General features: G+C 48.8%; 1 protein-coding gene across 6 annotated transcripts in view; it reads right to left on the reverse strand.

Annotated features, from left to right (window-relative positions):
- The window catches only part of STRIP2 (striatin interacting protein 2), a 216,229-nt gene that overhangs the window by 85,468 nt on the left and 112,430 nt on the right, over positions 1-18,331 (reverse strand). For all 6 annotated transcript variants that reach the window (XM_029615800.1, XM_029615797.1, XM_029615799.1 and 3 more), the window contains one exon: positions 10,372-10,443. In XM_029615800.1, the coding sequence (XP_029471660.1) occupies positions 10,372-10,443 (72 nt within the window). The remainder of the gene's footprint in view (positions 1-10,371; positions 10,444-18,331) is intronic.

Here is an 18,331-nt window from a genome sequence, read left to right on the forward strand (position 1 = left end):
TACAGTCCAAGGAGTGGAAAACCCTCTCGCCCTGGTGAGAGAGAGGTGTTGGGGAAAAGTGGGCAGAGTATATTCTGACCACTCGGTCACGGAGGAACGCAGGGTTGGGTGGGTATGTAAGAAGGTGTGGAACTCACTGACCCTGTTGGAAGAAGTGATGACAACGAGGGAAAGAATTTCCCATGCCAGACTGTTAAGTGAGAGGAATGGAAATGCTCGAACGGGGAATGTATGAGTCTTGTAAGTACTAAATATAGGCCCCATTCCGTAACCAGTAAAAATAGAGGTGGCTTAATCAGTGGATAACCCATGGTAAGCTGACTCAGAAGGGGTTGAATCGTTAATCGAGTATCTCCACTCCCAAGTGGTACGCCAATTGGAACCGAGGTGTACCCAGGTGGAGGATGTCTGGGGAGCAGAATCCGAGGGAGTAAGAGAAAAGAGTGGTGTAGAAAAAAAAAAGGGGGGGTAATACCCTTTTGTATGCGCCATGTGGTAAATCATGCCATTTTGAATGGTAAGATTTATGCATGGAAGGTTTTTGTGACGCTACCAGTACCTGAGAACATCAGTGAGTCCATGATATGAGACTGACTTGTGAGAAGGCGAATTGGTTACTGGGGTGATAGATTGAGAAGTATGGGAAAGCATACTGGTCTCGGCCAGGACATGGGTCTGAGAAATAGTGAACCCCGTCCCGGTGCAGCATAATAAGAGTGCTGGCTATGAGAGGCATCGAAAGAGACACATACAAGAGGCCTTTGTTGCAGTAAAGGCGTCCATGGGAATGCATTAAAGACATGTGTAGGGAGTAGAATCTGTCCACCGTTTGGTTCGATTCAGATGCAGAGGGCAAGGTTGGTTGACCTCAGCGCTAGAAGATTTTTCTCGCTATACATGTAGTCCGAGACCATCCGAGAGGATGGAAACCTATATGGAGAAGGTCTGCTAGTGCATTCAGTAAGTCTGTTAGATAAGTGGCCCGGGGATGTATGGAGTGAGCAAGGGCCAAGGGTAGAGCTGCGCAGCTTCCTAGCAGAGCAGCTAAGAGATTGTGTGTGCTTGTGTGTTGGAAATACCACATTGTCATTATGCTGTCTGTCTGTATGCACAAAGGTTTGTTGCAGAGGCAATATTGTAAGGCATAAAGGCATAACTCATGGCTCGAAGCTCCAGGAAGTTGATGTGAAACTCTGCATGGAGTGGAATAGATGCATATTGGGTTGAGAAGATGTTAATTCGAACTCTGCAACCCTGAGTAAATGCGAGTATGAGCAGGACCAGACTAGGTTTTGGTTCTAGATCTGCAATATGGATCAGGGACGAAAACGGTTGAACAGCTTAGATCCACTGATAATTGAAATTTCACTGAATCTTACTCATAGCAAATATATGAGTAAAGTGCATGGTGAAAAAATCACGTGGCCCAGCAATGAAAGAATTGAGGGGCTGAGGTTATGTTGTATGCGTGCAGAGACATATAGGAATTTGTCAGAATGTCTGCGCAGTTGTTGGACAGGAGGTTCGTTGTGACTGTGGTATCCAGAAGTATTCTATAGGAAAATTAGTTTCTTACCTGATAATTTTCTTTCCTGTAGTACCAAGGATCAGTCCAGGACACCTGGGTTGTGACTCCGCACCAGTAGATGGAGACAGACTAAAACTTGTGGGCGGAGCCATATATAAGCCCCTGTGCCAGTCACAGCCCCTCAGTCATACGTAATGTCAAAGTAGAAAAAAATCCAAAAGCCAACATAGCTAACCATAGAAACTTACAATATAACTCCAACCTCCCTACAGGAAAACAGACTCCCCAACCGGGAGAGCGAACAAAACAAGGGGTCAGCGTATTAAAAAAACAACAATGAGCGGACTCTCCGTTACTATAGCGTAACACTGCGGGCGGGATCCTGGACTGATCCTTGGTACTACAGGAACGAAAATTATCAGGTAAGAAACTAATTTTCCTTTCCCTGTACGTACCAGGATCAGTCCAGGACACCTGGGATGTACCAGAGCTAAGTTACCGAGGGTGGGAAGCAGAGAGTCCCGCTCGGAGTACCCTCTCTCCAAATCCCCCAGCATCAGTAGCCTGAACATCCAGTCGGTAATGTTTAATGAAGGTATGCAACGATTTCCAGGTAGCCGCCCTGCAAATCTCTTGAGGCGACACCTGAGAAGATTCCGCCCAAGACGCAGCATGAGATCTCGTCGAATGAGCTCGAAGACCCACCGGCGGTGATTTACCGCGCAGAATCTACGCGGAACCAATGGCCTCCTTGAGCCAACGGGCGATCGTCGTGCGGGACGCCGCAGAACCTTTCTTCGGACCTGACGTCAACACAAACAGATGATCCGTCAATCGAAAAGAATTTGTGACCTCTAGATAGCGAAGAAGAGACCTCCGCACATCTAGTTTTCTCAAATCCCTCAACCTCGGGTCAGAAGATTCCCCAACCGCGAAAGCGGGAAGTTCAACCGATTGATTCAAATGAAAAGGCGATACGACCTTAGGCAAGAAAGAGGGAACAGTCCGCAAGGAAACCCCTGAATCGGAAATGCGCAAGAAGGGCTCTCTGCAGGACAGAGCCTGCAACTCGGAAACCCGACGAGCCGACGCAATGGCTACCAGGAATACAGTCTTCAACGTGAGATCTTTGATCGTAGAACACTTCAGAGGCTCAAAAGGAGCTGAGCATAAGGCCGAGAGCACCCAGTTGAGGTTCCAAGATGGACAAGGAAGCCGTAAAGGAGGACAGAGGTGCTTCGCTCCCCTAAGAAAACGTGAGATATCCGGGTGGAGAGCCAGGGAGACTCCCCGGATTTTACCACGCAAACAACCAAGCGCCGCGACTTGGACCCGAAGGGAACTGCACGCTAAACCTTTGGCCAGCCCAGCCTGGAGAAAAGCCAAAATATCAGGAATAGTAGCGGAAGTGGGATCCAGACCCCGCTCTACGCACCAATCTTCAAAAACTACCCAGACTCTAACATAAGCCAGAGACGTAGACTGCTTCCTGGATCTCAGCAACGTGGCAACTACCGCATCAGAGTAACCCTTGCGCTTTAATCGATTCCTCTCAAAAGCCATGCCGCGAGACAGAAGTGATCCGCATCCTCTAAACAGACGGGGCCCTGTCGAAGGAGCCCCGGAAACCCCTGTAGACGAAGGGGCGCCGTCACTGACAACTGGATCAGGTCCGCAAACCACGGACGGCGCGGCCACTCTGGCGCCACGAGGATCACGTTGAACGGATGCAACTCTATGCGCCGTAGGATTTTGCCGATCATGGGCCACGGTGGGAACACATACAGTAGCACCTCCGCTGGCCAGGGAAGAGCCAACACGTCGACCCCTTCTGCTCCCCTTTCTCGGCATCGACTGTAAAATCTCGGAGCCTTTGAGTTGTTCCACGTGGCCATGAGGTCCATGTGGGGCATTCCCCAAGTCCTGCAAATGAGAAGAAACGCTTCGTCCGCCAGTTCCCACTCTCCGGGATCCAGGTGGTGTCGGCTGAGGAAGTCCGCCTGGACATTGTCGACTCCTGCTATGTGAGACGCAGCGAGATCGCTGAGATGACGCTCTGCCCAGGCCATCAAGGAACGCGCTTCCTCCGCTACTTGAGGGCTTTTCGTCCCGCCCTGGCGATTGATGTAAGCCACGGTGGTAGCATTGTCCGACAATACCTGGATCGCCCTTCCTCTTACGAGGGGTAGAAAAGCTTGCAAGGCCAGACGGACCGCCCTGGACTCCAGGCGGTTGATGGACCACCGGTCTGATCTTCTGACCACAGACCCTGAACCGATTTCCCTTGGCAAACTGCACCCCAACCGGAAAGACTGGCATCCGTGGTCACCACCGTCCAGTTAGGTAGAAGAAGAGATACTCCACATGAGAGATGTTTGGAATCCAGCCACCAGCTCAGGCTGGAGCGTGCCTGACTCTCTAGAAGCAGAGGAAGGTAAAATTCCTCTGAAACCGGTTTCCAGCGGGAAAGCAATGAATACTGCAGCGGTCGCAGGTGAGCAAACGCCCAAGGGACTAACGCCAGCGTGGAAGCCATGGATCCGAGAACCGTCAGGTAATCGCAGACTCGTGGACGGTGCTGAGACAAAAGACGTCGTACTTGAGATTGCAGTTTGCATATCCGTTGCTGAGAGAGAATCACTCTGCCCCGTTTCGTATTGAAAACGGCTCCAAGATACTCCAAGGACTGAGTGGGCTCCAGATGACTCTTGTTGTAGTTGACCACCCAGCCCAGGGACTGCAAGAATTGTAGCACCCTGGCTACCGCCTGCCGACACAACTTCTCTGACTTCGCCCGAATCAGCCAATCGTCGAGGTAAGGATGAACCAGGAGGCCTTCGCGACGCAACTGCGCTGCCACCACCACCATCACTTTCGTGAATGTCCGAGGAGCTGTCGCCAGGCCGAACGGCAGAGCCCGGAACTGGAAGTGTCTTCCCAGAATGCAAAAACGCAGGAACCGCTGGAACGCTGGTTGGATGCCCACATGAAGGTATGCTTCCGTGAGATCTAGTGACGCCAGGAATTCGCCTGGCCTCACTGACGCGATCACCGAACGAATGGTCTCCATCTTGAAGTGAGGAACCCGAAGGCATCTGTTGACTCCTTTCAGATCCAGTATGGGTCGGAAAGTGCCGTCTTTCTTGGGGACTATGAAGTAAATGGAATAACGGCCCTTGCCGTGCTGATCGGTCGGAACCGGAGAGATGGCCCCCAAGCTTTCTAGTCTTGGAATGGTGTCTAGCACCGCTGCCTTCTTCTTGGGATCTTTGCAGGGGGAGACCAGGAACTTGTCCGCTGGGATGCGAGCAAAATCTAACTCGTAGCCGTGTCTTATCACGTTGAGGACCCACTGATCCGACGTAATGCTGGCCCATTCCTCGAAAAACAAGGATAGACACGCCCCCACGTTTGGGACAACGTGCTGAGGACGCAACGAGGGATGGGCCGGTCGAACTTCATTGCGAAGGCTTGGACCCCGTACCCGACGGGGCCCCTCCTTGCCTGCCAAAACGTTTGCCTCGAAAGGACTGCTGCCAGTGAGTGTTTCGAGAAGAGGACGGTCTATAAGAGGGCCCGGTGGATCTTTGCGGCCTGGACTTTCGGGGTCCCCGGAAACGAGCTCTGCTGGAAAACGAAGAGCGCGCCCGGGCCCTATCTTCTGGCAGCTTAAACGCTCTGTTCTCACCTAGTGAAATCATCAAGTCATCTAACTCCTTTCCGAACAGCAATTTCCCTTTGAAGGGTAATGCCCCGAGGTGAGCCTTGGACGAACCATCCGCTGCCCAGTTGCGTAGCCAAAGGAGACGGCGTGCCGACACCGCTGCTACCATGGACCTAGCCGAAGTGCGTAAAAGATCATGGAGCGCATCAGCCCCATATGCGATAGCCGTTTCCAATCTGTCTGCTTGGGAAGCCTCTTCCGAAGAGAGACCCGCATTAGCCTGTAGTACCTGGGCCCAGCGCAGACTAGCACGCATAGCAAAGTTCGTGCAAATGGCGGCTCGCACTCCTAGGGCAAAACCTCAAAAATCTTTTTGAGTTGAACCTCCAACTTTCGGTCTTGAATATCCCGGAGGGCTGTTGCTCCCGTGACCGGGATGGTAGACCTCTTCGTGACGGCGGACACCGCCGAATCCACCTTCGGGAGTCTGAGGAGCTCCAGCGCCTCTTCCGGTAAAGGGTAGAGCTTATCCATGGCCTTACTGACTTTCAAACCCAGCTCTGGAGTATCCCAAAAAAAACTTTGAAGAGAATATCAGTGGATGAGAAATGAAAAGGAAAAGCGACCGCAGGCCCTGTGAGGCCGAGCAGAACGGGATCCATATTTGCCTCCTGGTGGACAACCACCGGGGGAGCCTCAATCCCCAGCTCCTGAAGAATGGCTGGGATGAGAGGTGACAGTTCCTCCCTGCGGAATAGCCGCACCACCTTGGGGTCATCCCCGTCTAAGGCCTGTGCACCTTTCCCTGCACTGGGCTGTGCCGTTTCATCCGGTGCTGCCGTCCCGGCCCCCATCAGGGGCTCTTCAGAGTCCTCAGTATCCGTTCCGAGAGAAACTTCGGAATCGGATTCCTGCGGCAGCCCCCGGGGAAGCCGCTTCCCCCGGGAAGAGCCCTGGGCAATCTCCGCACCCTTCCTGGCCTTCCCTTTTCGTGGTGGGGGTTTGCGGACAGCCGTACGCGAGACAACCCCCCGTACGCGCTTGCTGCGCTTATACCTGAGAACTTTGCGCAGCAATAGTGCAAAATCCTCAGAAAATTCTCCAGAATTTTCTGAATCAGAACCGGTATCCCCCCGGGAACGAATCCCTTCCGAGGGGACTTCCCCCGCCTTGTCACGCTGCGGGGAAAGCGCTGGGGGCAAAGACGAAGCCCCCACTGTTTCCCTCGAGATTTCCCGGCCTGTGGCCAAAATGGCTGCCACTCCCGCGCTAAGCGGGAATAGCTCCTGAGGAGAAACAGAGGCGCCTCCAGCTCGCGGCGGCGAACGCGCGACCCGGGACCTAGCCCCCCGAGGAGCTGCCGAGGGACCCTCATCACCCAGGACACAAGCCGAACAAAGGCTGTCCCGGGACAAACGCGCGCGTGCCGAGCCGCAGGCCCTGCACTGTGAACCCCGAGGCATGCCGGCGACCGCGGGAAAACGAGGCGCGCTGAAGAAAAAAATTACCTCAGAGAAAAAAGTCAGAAAAGAAAAACAATTAAAAACGGCGCAATTCGGCGACCTCCCCCCTGCTGGCGACGCCCCCCCACCGACCAAAACGGAGCGGCAACGCCAGGCAACGGAGAGCCGCGAGAAATAAAAGTAAAACTTTTTTTTTTTTTTTACAGAAAAAAAAACGTGCTGTCCCTGGTTCTGAAAAGCCCTATTTCCTGCAGGGGTGAGTGAACCAGGCTCCCTGGTGTCACCCCTGACGCTGCCACTAGCTCAGCCGGGTCCTCAACCCTGGCAGCGGCCTCAACCGGGGGAGGGTAGTCCCCTCAGGACCTCTCAACTCCCCTGGGAGGTAGGGCAACCGGGAAAGAATTAAAAAGAAACCCAATTTAGCCCAGAACAATCAGACCTAACAAAAAACTAACTCAAAAAACCAAACCTGACAAACACCAGAATCAGGTCAGGAAGGGCTGTGACTGGACCTGCACCATCTACTGGAGACAGAGTAAGACTGAGGGGCTGTGACTGGCACAGAGGCTTATATATGGCTCCGCCCACAAGTTTTAGTCTGTCTCCATCTACTGGTGCGGAGTCACAACCCAGGTGTCCTGGACTGATCCTGGTACGTACAGGGAAATGGGATTTATGATAGTTAACAGCAATCCCAGGTAGTAGATTTATAGTGAGTCGTGAAGAAGATAGAGTTCCTTGCTTGGATTGACTGTAGTTAAGCAGCTGTCCATGCAAGGAAAAGCGTGAATGAGGTTTTACTCTGTAGAAAAACAGCAGTCACGGCTAGTGATTTAATGAAATACCCAAGTTGCCGAAGCTGGTGCAACCAGCAGAGCTTGGGATTGTAATATTGTTGACTCACAATGAAGCACATAGAAAGATTAGAGGAGTGAGGCAACCTACTTACTGCGGTATGGAAGTATGGTGACGAGAGACACCATTTTACCTGTCCCTTCTGAAGAAAGTTGATATTTCTGAGGTCCAGGATGGGCGGAGAGTAACTACTTTCTGTTGAAAGAAAGAATAGTGAGATTAAAACTCTCCCACCCCTCCCCCCTGTGCTTTGTAGCATCCGGGGGACTGTACCCTGAACCTTGGTAGCAAGTGGGGTGGCCGCTCTAATATCCGGCAAGTTGAGAGACCAGGAGGTGTCCAACTGGCGGGGCTGATGTAATCTGGATATCATGTAATCTCCCACGGGAGCATGAGCGGTAAACGTTTTACCCGCATTTCTGTGTGCTGTACAAGAAAACGTCGAGACCTATCACCAGGCCTCGAGGTGGATTTGCAATTGAGGCAGTGTTTGCTGGATCTTGTATTTAGCAGATCAGCGAATGCATCTGGGATTTCGGTCCTTAATTAGGAACCAGAAGCCAGAGTATTAATCAGTACAGAGTCCCGTTACTGACAACGGGAGGATGTCCTGATGCAATCCCAAATGATTGGTAGAGAGGTTCTCTTGGTATTGTGTCCGACATAGCTGGCAATAGCAATGTGTGACACTAATACAGTTCTTAGAACCTTTCGAATCATATGGCCCGTTTAGAGAACAGGTCTCAATGGGATTGTCGCTGAAGCGGGATTAGAATACTTACCATCCATCATGGATCGCAGAAGGACGAGCCGGTGAAGATCGATGGCTCCGTGGATTTCAGGAGGCATCGAGGGATAGCCTGAAGGACGTAAACGTCTGACTCAACTCTGTAACCTGGTATTTATTTTATTTATTTAGCATTTTTCTATACCGACCTTCATGGTTAAATACCATATCAGATCGGTTTACATCGAACAAGGGTAGATAACAGAAGGAACAACTTTTTTATAATCAAGAAACAAAACAAAAGTTACATTTAACGGTATGGTAGCGCAGGTACAGAGGAGACACAGGCTGAGCGTGTCTGGCGCTACCATAGTAATTTGTGGAGGGTCAGAACCCCACGCCAGTGTCGGTGGGGAACACCTCGGGTACAGGAGAGCCATTATGACTCATGAACCCGGCCCTCTTTGCAACGGCTCGATGTATCATGACGCCAGTGCAGAATTCCTCTGAACTCGGTCCGGTCATTCTGGAGCACCGAGGACTGCCAGCACTGTGTAGAACAGTGGCGGTGGCAGTAGCGATGTTGCTCAGCCCGGGCATTCTCCAGCACAGAGTAGGATAGCACCGATGTCTTGGATGGCGTCGGTGGCGGACGGTCACCGTGCCAATGACTGAGTGCCACGGTGCTTGGCCCAGTCTTTCTACAGTGCCGAGGTGGATGCTCTCGCTGTCTTGGATGCGAATGATGACGGTCTGTCAGCATGCCTGCACTGCTCCTGGCACTATGTAGTGTCATAGGCTGATATGGGGCTTTAGTTAAGAACACAAAGCATGACGCACTGTGTTTAGGCGAGGGCATTGCGTGTAGATGCTATGTCAGTATTGACGGTATCGATGGTGGCATAGAAGTGGCCTCGAGGGAATAGTCAAAAATATAGATGAAAAAACGCAGATGGCCCGGGCAGAGCAACGATAACAGTGATGGAGGCACCGACGGTATCGGCATAGGTATCGATGGAAACGATGTGGCATTGAAAAATTGAATAGACATTGATGGCATCGGGAAATTGATACTGGCATCGACTGAATTGATGGCCGCATCGATAGGAATGACGAGGACACCAACGCGGGCATCGACGGCACCGACCCGGGCGTCGATGGAACCGACCCGGGCTTCGATGGAACCGACGATGGCATCGATGAAACTGACCTGGGCATTGATGGCATTGATGGAATCAACGATGACATCAATGGAACTGACCTGGGCATCAATGGCATTGACTCAGGCATCGATGGCACTGACGACACCAAGGTGTACATCAATGGCATCCACCCGTGCATCGATGACATTCATGGAAAAATCAGTGCCATGGATGAAAACATTGATGGCACTGAAAGAATCGATGCGGGGATCGATGGCATCGACGGACCGTGGGGGGAGGGGGTGTTGATGGCATCGAAAAAGGCAGGACAACCTGGATGGGGATACCGACGGTAGCGATGGGGGCATCGACTGCACGAAGGTACTGAGGTATAAATTCGACAGAGGCCCTGGTGGCAACGGTAACCGTGGAAGTCCCTATCCCACTAGCGCTAATAACCAGGCAGAGTGTCACAGGAGGACACTCACAGGCTATGTGGAACTGTGAAAACATAGGGAGAGGGAAGTCCACAATTCGGTTGGTAGAACAGGGAACCGTAGTGAGGTGACAAGAACCGATCGAAAAACAGGGCATAGTACTCACCGAGCGTCAATTAAATGTACGCGAAGGGAGACCCATGCAGGGAAAAAGCATTTGTAAAGTAAAAGTTTAAGTGTTTCTATGAGGAAAAATTGTGAGAATTTCTCACAGAGCTCCTAACGGATATACTTACTGCAGAGCGGAAAAAAGAAGACTGAGGGGAGACACCTGTGCTCACAGGGATAATTGCAGGCTGAGCATGCTGCATGCTCAGTGTGCCAGTGTCAGTCAAAGCTTTATAGAAACTTTGACAGAAAAGTTTTCTGTAACAGGGCTCCGTCCACTGACGTCACCCATATGTGAGGACTACCATCCTGCTTGTCCTGTGAGAACAGTTTTTATTTACCTATTAAGACATACAGTTTTCTCTGATTTAATTCTCTTGATCTTACCAGAGACACAGGGCATTTCTCTAACTCCTCCTCATTCTTGATCTGTATATCAGCAATTGAGATGTATTTGTGCTGGGGAGAAATTCACAAGAAGATGAGCTCCAGTTAATGAGAGGCACAGATTAAAATGGACACCTTATTAGAGGCAACAGGTAATGCTGCTGGTTCCCATGGAAACCCACTGCATCTCTACTGAAGTTAGCACAATAATTAGAGCAAACATAAAAGTTTTCCATAAGTTCTTTGGCATTAGTGGAAAAAGCAGGCCTGTCAGGAATAAAAATACTTTTGAAGCAAAATTGATGGATATTCCTCATAATAAAGAGCAGCTAATGGGTAGGAATTGCTGCTTTGTCAATGCCAGAGGCCTGAAATTGTAAATGGTTATGAAACATCTCTGGAGAACTCATTTCACCTCATAAGGTCACAGCTCTTGATCTGAAGCCTCTCAGCTCAGTGGCTTCCCCAGTGAGTTTCCAGAACAAGTAGGTAGATAGTGAATATGCTGGAAACAATCTCATTTGAATATACCTGGCTATCTGACTGGATCGCCAGAAATTTAAAGGTGCAATTTTCAGACTCTCCACTTTGGGACAAAGTCTGCAGGCACATTTTACCTGCAGACTCTACACCAATTTTCAAAGAGAAAGTCCACGTGTACACTGTGGATGTTACTGCGAGTACAAAGTATTTGCACCTGTGTAACCTTGAAAAGACATCTATGCACATTATCTTCTATTCCTGTTCAAAATTTGTCCCCAAGATTGCTTTCCACAACTCTGGCTAAAAGTATGCATGTTGTGGAAAAATGTCATATCGATGGAGGTCAATTGAGCATGTAAATCACATTTACAGTCTTTGAAAAAACGTTCCTCTCCATGGACTACATAATTTCCAAATCAGCACTGGTTTCCTGCTGCTGCTGTTCTTGCCCATCTCTGAATTCTACTCCCCAGCCTTCAGTCAAATTTGTTTGGCATAACTTCTTGGTTTATCTTAGCCTGGCCCTTGCTTGGTTGGACCAACTAACTTCTCTTCAAGTACTGACCCTGGCTTTGACTAAACTTTTTGGAACTATGTTTGGACTCATGGAAAGAGATCCTCATCCCATACCTATTCCTAACAAAAGGTCATGACTCATCTCCAGAAAACTTGAAAGTTGCTAGGATGCAGCTAACAAAATAGGTGAAAGCTTAGATTATTTTTATAAATCATAATAAACTAATATGAATTCAATCCTTCGATGACCCAATGACAAAAATATTTGTGCTCCATTGTAGCACTTGACAGACTGAAAGGAAAATTGGTTCTTACCTGCTAATTTTCATTCCTGTAGTACCACGGATCAGTCCAGACTCCTGGGTTCTGTCCACTCACCAGCAGATGGAGGCAGAAAAAGTTCCAACAGACTGCCCCTTCCATGAGGTGCACCTACAGTACATCAGTATTTAAATGTAAAAGCAGAAGAACTAAAAAACCCAACTAAGTAGCTATCTGCTATAAACTGGGAGAACATTCCATAAGAACCAAACGGCAGCAGAGCACCTAACAACATATGTGAAAATACTTATCTGCAAAGTAAACAAGAACGAGCGTACTCTCCTTTATCTCCAAACTGAAAAGGGCGGGACTCTGGACTGATCCGTGGTACTACAGGAATGAAAATTAGCAGGTAAGAACCAATTTTCCTTTCCCTGTACGTACCCGGATCAATCCAGACTCCTGGGATGTACCAGAGCTCCTTTACCTAGGGTGGGACCCTGAGAGTCCCGCTCGGATCACCGCATCACCGAAACCACCAGATCCTGGAGGCTGAACATCCAGGCGATAATGTCTAGCAAAAGTATGTAAAGACTTCCAAGTCGCCGCCCTACAAATCTCATGCGGAGATACTTGCTGACACTCTGCCCAGGAAGTTGCTTGAGACCGAGTAGAGTGAGCATGAAGACCAGATGGAAGCGACCGACCATGAAGTAAGTATGCCAAACCAATAGCTTCTTTTAGCCATCGGGCTACAGTAGCCCTAGATGCTTTGTGCCCTCTCTTGGGATCGCTCCAGAACACAAAAAGATGGTCCGACATACGGAAACTATTAGTGACCTCAAGATAACGCAATAGAGAGCGCCGCACATCTAGCTTTTCAAATCTCTAGACTGAGGATCCGAAGGCTGTGAATCAGGAAAAGATGGCAGATCAATCGACTGATTCAAGTGAAAAGAAGAAACCACCTTTGGAAGAAAGGACGGAACAATCCTCAAAGAAACTCCAGAATCTATAATTCTTAAAAATGGTTCTCTACAAGATAAAGCCTGAAGCTCAGAAATCCTACAGGCCGAAGAAATAGCCACCAGAAAAATCACCTTTAAGATAAGGTCTTTAAGAGTAGCCCTCTTTAGAGGCTCAAAGGGCGCAGCACAAAGAGCTTTAAGAATCAAATTTAAACTCTATGAAGGGCAAGGATTTTTGAAAGGAGGAAGCAAGTGTTTTGCCCCCCGAAGAAAACGAGCCACATCAGGATGGGATGCCAGGGTAACTCCTTTTATCTTCCCATGGAAGCAACCTAGAGCTGCCACCTGTACCCTGAGAGTGCTGCAAGATAAGCCCTTAGCCAGAGCAGCCTGCAAAAAAGACAAAATGTCAGGAATCAAAGCCCGAGTAGGAACCACCTGATTCTCCTCATACCAGGATTCGAAAACTCCCCAAACCTTGACATAAGCCAGGGAAGTAGAGGTTTTTCTTGTCCTGAGAAGAGTAGCGACCACCGCATCAGAATAACCCTTATCTTTCAAGCACCGCCTTTCAAAAGCCATGCCGCTAGAGAGAAGCGATCTACCTCTTCCAAACAAACAGGACCTTGGCAAAGAAGATTCGGAAGGTTCTGAAAGTGAAGCAGACTGTCCACTATGAGGTTGACAAGGACTGCAAACCAAGGACGTCTCGGCCGTTCCGGAGCTACCAGAATCACCTCCGAGGGATGAGATTCTATGCACCAGAGAATTTTGCCGATGAGAGGCCAAGGAGGAAACACAAAGCAAAATGCTTATTGGCCAGGGAAGAACCAAGGAATCGACTCCTTCTGCACCTGGCTCTCAACGTTGAAGGAAGAAGTGTGGAGCCTTGGAGTTCCGGAACGTTGCCATCAGGTCCATGCTTGGCGTGGACCACTTTTCGCTTATGAGATGAAACGCCTGCTCGGAAAGTTCCCACTCCCCGGGATCTAGACAATGGCGACTGAGAAAGTCTGCTTGAATATTGTTGAGCCCGGCAATATGAGAAGCTGCAATGTGAAGGAGATGTTGTTCCGCCCATGCTATCAATAGCTGAGCCTCAAACACGTCCGATTGGGTCTTGGTTCCCCCTTGGCGGTTGATATAAGCCACTGTCGTCGCATTGTCGGAAAGGATTCCGACTGACTTCCCCTGAAGAAGCGGTAGAAAGGCCTGTAAGGCTAGTCTCACCGCTCTGGTCTCCAAACGACTGATCGACCAACGAGATTCCTCCGGCGAACATTGCCCCTGAACAGACCTGTTGAGACAAACTTCCCCCCAGCTGGACAGACTGGCATCCGTCATGACTACTGTCTAAACTGGAGCCTCTAGGTCCACTCCACGGCGCAAATTCTGCGATAGGAGCCACCAATCGAGACTGGAATGAGCAGAGTCTGTAAGAGGAAGGGGAAGATGAAATTGTTCCGACACCGGATTCCAGCAGGAGAGTAATGCTGACTGAAGTGGTCTCAAATGAGCAAATGCCCATGGAACTAAGTCCAAAGTGGAGGCCATGGAGCCTAGAACCTGTAGATAATGCCAGACTTTGGGAGGAGACTTGGGCAACAAGATCTGAATTTGACACTGTAGTTTGATGATCCATTGTTCCGTGAGAAAAACTTTCCCCCGCCGGGTGTCGAACAGGGCTCCCAGAAACTCCAAGGACTGGGATGGTACTAAGTGGCTCTTTGCTGGGTTGATAACCCTACCCAATGACTGCAAAAGCTGAAGAACTTGAGACACAGTCAAGCGACAGAGATGTTCCAACTTCGCTTGAATGAGCCAATCGTCTAGGTAGGGATGAACAAAGAATCCCTCTTTTTGGAGCTGTGCGGCTACTATAATCATTATTTTGGTATAGGTCCTGGGTGCCATGGCGAGACCGAAAGGAAGAGTGCAAAATTGAAAGTGGTCCCCCAGAATCAAGAACCGCAGGAACTTCTGATGGTCGGACCAAATTCCTATGTGAAGATATGCTTCGGTCAGGTCCAAAGAAGCTAGGAACTCGCCTTTGTGAATGGATGCCAGGACCGGTCTTAAGGTTTCCATGCGAAACCTTGGGATTCTCAGACATCGACTGAATCTTTTTAGGTCTAGAATGGGACGAAATGTGCCTTCTCTTTTTTGGGTACGATGAAGTAGATGGAATAACGACCCTTTTGTCGCTCCAATGGAGGTACTGGTACAATGGCCCCGAGCTCTCTTAGACAATGTAAGGTGTCCCGCACCGCCTGACACTTTTGAGTGTAAGAACATGGAGAGACGAGAAAACGGTTGCGAGGGCGCCGTAAAAAATCTAAGGCATAGCCTTGTTTTATCACAGTAAGGACATACTGATCTGATGTTATTTTGGCCCACTCCTCGAAATAGAGAGACAACAATCTGTTTCCTACTACCAGAACCAAGGAACGGACCAGCCTCATCTCAATGAGAAGATTTCGCTCCACCAGAGGACTGGGAGGGACCAGGTCTCCCATAACGACGTCCTCGAAAGGACTGAGGCCAAGATTGCTGTCTTGCAGGCTGTTGGCGAAAAGAAGAACCTGAAGAGCGGGAGGAGCAAAACCTACGGTTTCCTCGTAAAAGGATCTGGAAGATAACGATCCCCTTGTCTTGGGCCTATCCTCAGGCAGACGATGTACCTTATTTTCTCCTAAGGAATGAATCAAGTCCTCAAGATCCTTCCCAAAGAGAAGTTTACCTGAAGGGTAAAGATCCCAATTGAGCTTTTGAAGAGACATCCACATGTAACCGTCTCTAAAAGTCAGAAAGAAGGCCCAGAGAACTGATCCGTAAAGATAGACTTTTATTGCCAGCAAGATGCAGCTAAGACAAAGGCTTAGTACAACTGCATGCCACGCCCCTTCAGGAGATGGCTCTTATACATTCTACATCTCTTATCTTTTACACATGCGTTCTACAAATCGCTGAACCAGCATTTTCTAGCGTGGTTTTCAAGTAGGTGTAGCTTATAATCAGACTATTGTTTCGTCATTTAATTGACAGGTTAGACATTTTATAGCGATGATCGTATTAATACAATACAAACTATTAGAATTACAAAATGGTGGTGCGTTCCACTGAATGTCAGTACATAAGCACGTAATTGCGTAGTGCATGCCATTGCGGTTCAAATGTTAGTACATTCAAGATGGCTGTGCGTTTCAATGCGATTCACTGCTGGCAGTGTTAATTAGAAGGTTTCAGTTTTTCTCATTCAACGAAGGTCCATTAAATTGCGCTCCTTCACACAGACCAGTGTCTTAACCAGAGAAGTCTGCGGGTAGAGATAGCCAAAACCATTGATCTGGCTGAGGTATGTAACAAATCATAAAGAGCTTCAGCACTGTAAGCAACAGTGGCTTCCAAACGCCCAGCTTGAATAGCCTTGGACTCAGAAAGAGAAGAATTATTCTGCAGGAGCTGAACCCAGCGGAGTCCTGTTCTTAAAGAAAAACTACTGCACATAGCAGCTCAGACTCCAAGAGCCGAAACTTCAAAAATCTTTTTAGGTTGTACCTCTAACTTTTGATCCTGAAGATCTTTGGGAGCTGTAGTACCGGTAACCAGAATTGTAGTCTTTTTGGTAACAGCAGAGACCGCTGCATCAACCTTGGGAAAGGTCCAAAGCATCCTCAGGCAGAGGATATAGCTTATCCATGGCCTTGCTGACCTTTAATCCCAAGTCAGGCGTGTCCCATTCGCGAAATAAGTAGTCTGTGACTGAAAGATGAAAAGGAAAAGACCGAGTGGTACCACAAAGACCAACCATGACAGGGTCAATTGAACCCATACGAGAATCCTCTGGCAGGGAATCAATTCCCACCTCAAGAATCGCAGGAATGAGAGGAAGAAGCTCATCCTTCCTAAAGAGGCAGACCACCTTAGGATCATCGCCTTCAACCACATGAGGACCCTGAGAGGGTAAGGGATCTTGACCAGCAGCAGAATCAGGGTCCTGAGGAGGAATGTCGCTTGGGTCCCCCTGGGTCTGACTCTGAGGTATCAGAAGAAGTGTCAGGTATGTGCTGAGACACTGGAGTCCTAAGAGAGCGTTTAAGCTTGGGAACATCCATCCCCCGTGAGGATTTGTTCCATTTAGAAGCTGCCTTTTAAGACACTGGTATTGAAAAAGAAATCCCCTCAGAATTCTTTTTTGAGGACTTTCTGGCCTTAAAAGCTTTATGTAAAAAGATAATAAAATCAGAAGAAAAGGAAGAAGAGGAGTCTGAAGTCCCCTCAGGACTCTCCTCAGCAGCTGAATTAGCAAAACAATCACCTCCCTCGGAGGCTAATTGCTGTGGAGAAAGCGACAGAGCGAGGAAGAAATAACACCCCCAGCTGCCCCTGAAGATCCCTCCCCCCCGGGAAGGCAGGAGGAGCATAGGCCGTCTCGAGAGAATCTAGCCCGTGCGTCTCCACATGCACGGCAGACCGGACCACACGGCATTTGTGAAAAAAAATGAGCCGGCTGAGGAGAAAATGAAAGCGAAAGAAAAAGTCTGCCGACTGCCCAAATACGACCTGAAAGAAGCTGGGTCCTCTGCTCCGCGAGGTGAGTGAACCGGGCTCTCCGGTATCACCCCAAAAGCTGCAGCAAACTGAAGCCAAGGGTTCTCACTCCCTAAAGCCAAAAGCCTCAAATACCAGGGAGGATGGTCCCCTCAGGACCTGCCAACTCCCTGGGAGGCTAGTCTCCGCTTGCCCTGCTTCCAGAAAAAAATTTTATGAACAAACATATCTATTTTGTCTGTATTTTTCAAAACTGACTAAAATCCTGACTGTAGGTTTTGCACCTCCACCATCTGCTGGAGGCAGAAAAATACTGACGTACTGTAGGTGCACCTCATGGAAGGGGCGGAGTCAGTTGGAACTTTTTCTGCCTCCATCTGCTGGTGAGTGGACAGAACCCAGGAATCTGGACTGATTCGGGTACGCACAGGGAACAATTATTATCATCTAATTATAGCTGACAACAGCACTAAACTTCAAAACAAAACTGAACCAAAGATATTGATTGTGTGATGAAATACAGTAGTTAGATTCACAGATTTAAATTGATTGACAAGTTTGGGGATATGGCAGGAATTTATTTTCATTGTTGCAGAATTGTCTGGCCTTCCTCTGGATTACCATAGAGACAGCTGTTGAACAGCTAGAAGAAAATTGAAGAACTCCTAGTCTTCTTCATCCTCCCACCTATGATTGAGACCATTTTGAGAAGATGGAAGGTTGAGTCAAATATGGCAGGATTTCAACCTGCAAACTCTAGGTGTGTATAGATGCTTAATGGCAGAAGGAAGAAGTACTAGGTAGAACTAGGAGAACTCCAGCTAGCCCATTGTTACTAAGTCTTTACTGGCTTCCAGTGAATGCCAGATGTAAATTTAAAAATCTTTCTCTGGCATTCAAATCATTAAGAAGAATAGGCTCAAAGCAGTTGGAGAATCATCTGAGTTGGTATAGACCTAACAGAAATTTGAGATCAATGAAGGGACAACTATTAAAGGGCCAAGTGGTGAAAGCGCTTCATCATTTTCACCTGAAAGCTAGATCTTTTTCAGGGATGGTTCCACAGTTGTGAAATAGTCTTCCATTGAGTTTAAGAGAGGAGACGGATTTGTTAAAATTCTGGAAGGCTTTAAAAACTTGCCTCATGATGGAGATTATTGAGTAAGGTTAAATTGATATGC

The sequence above is a fragment of the Rhinatrema bivittatum genome, chromosome 9 (genome assembly GCF_901001135.1).
Source record: "Rhinatrema bivittatum chromosome 9, aRhiBiv1.1, whole genome shotgun sequence".
Lineage (NCBI taxonomy): Eukaryota > Metazoa > Chordata > Amphibia > Gymnophiona > Rhinatrematidae > Rhinatrema > Rhinatrema bivittatum.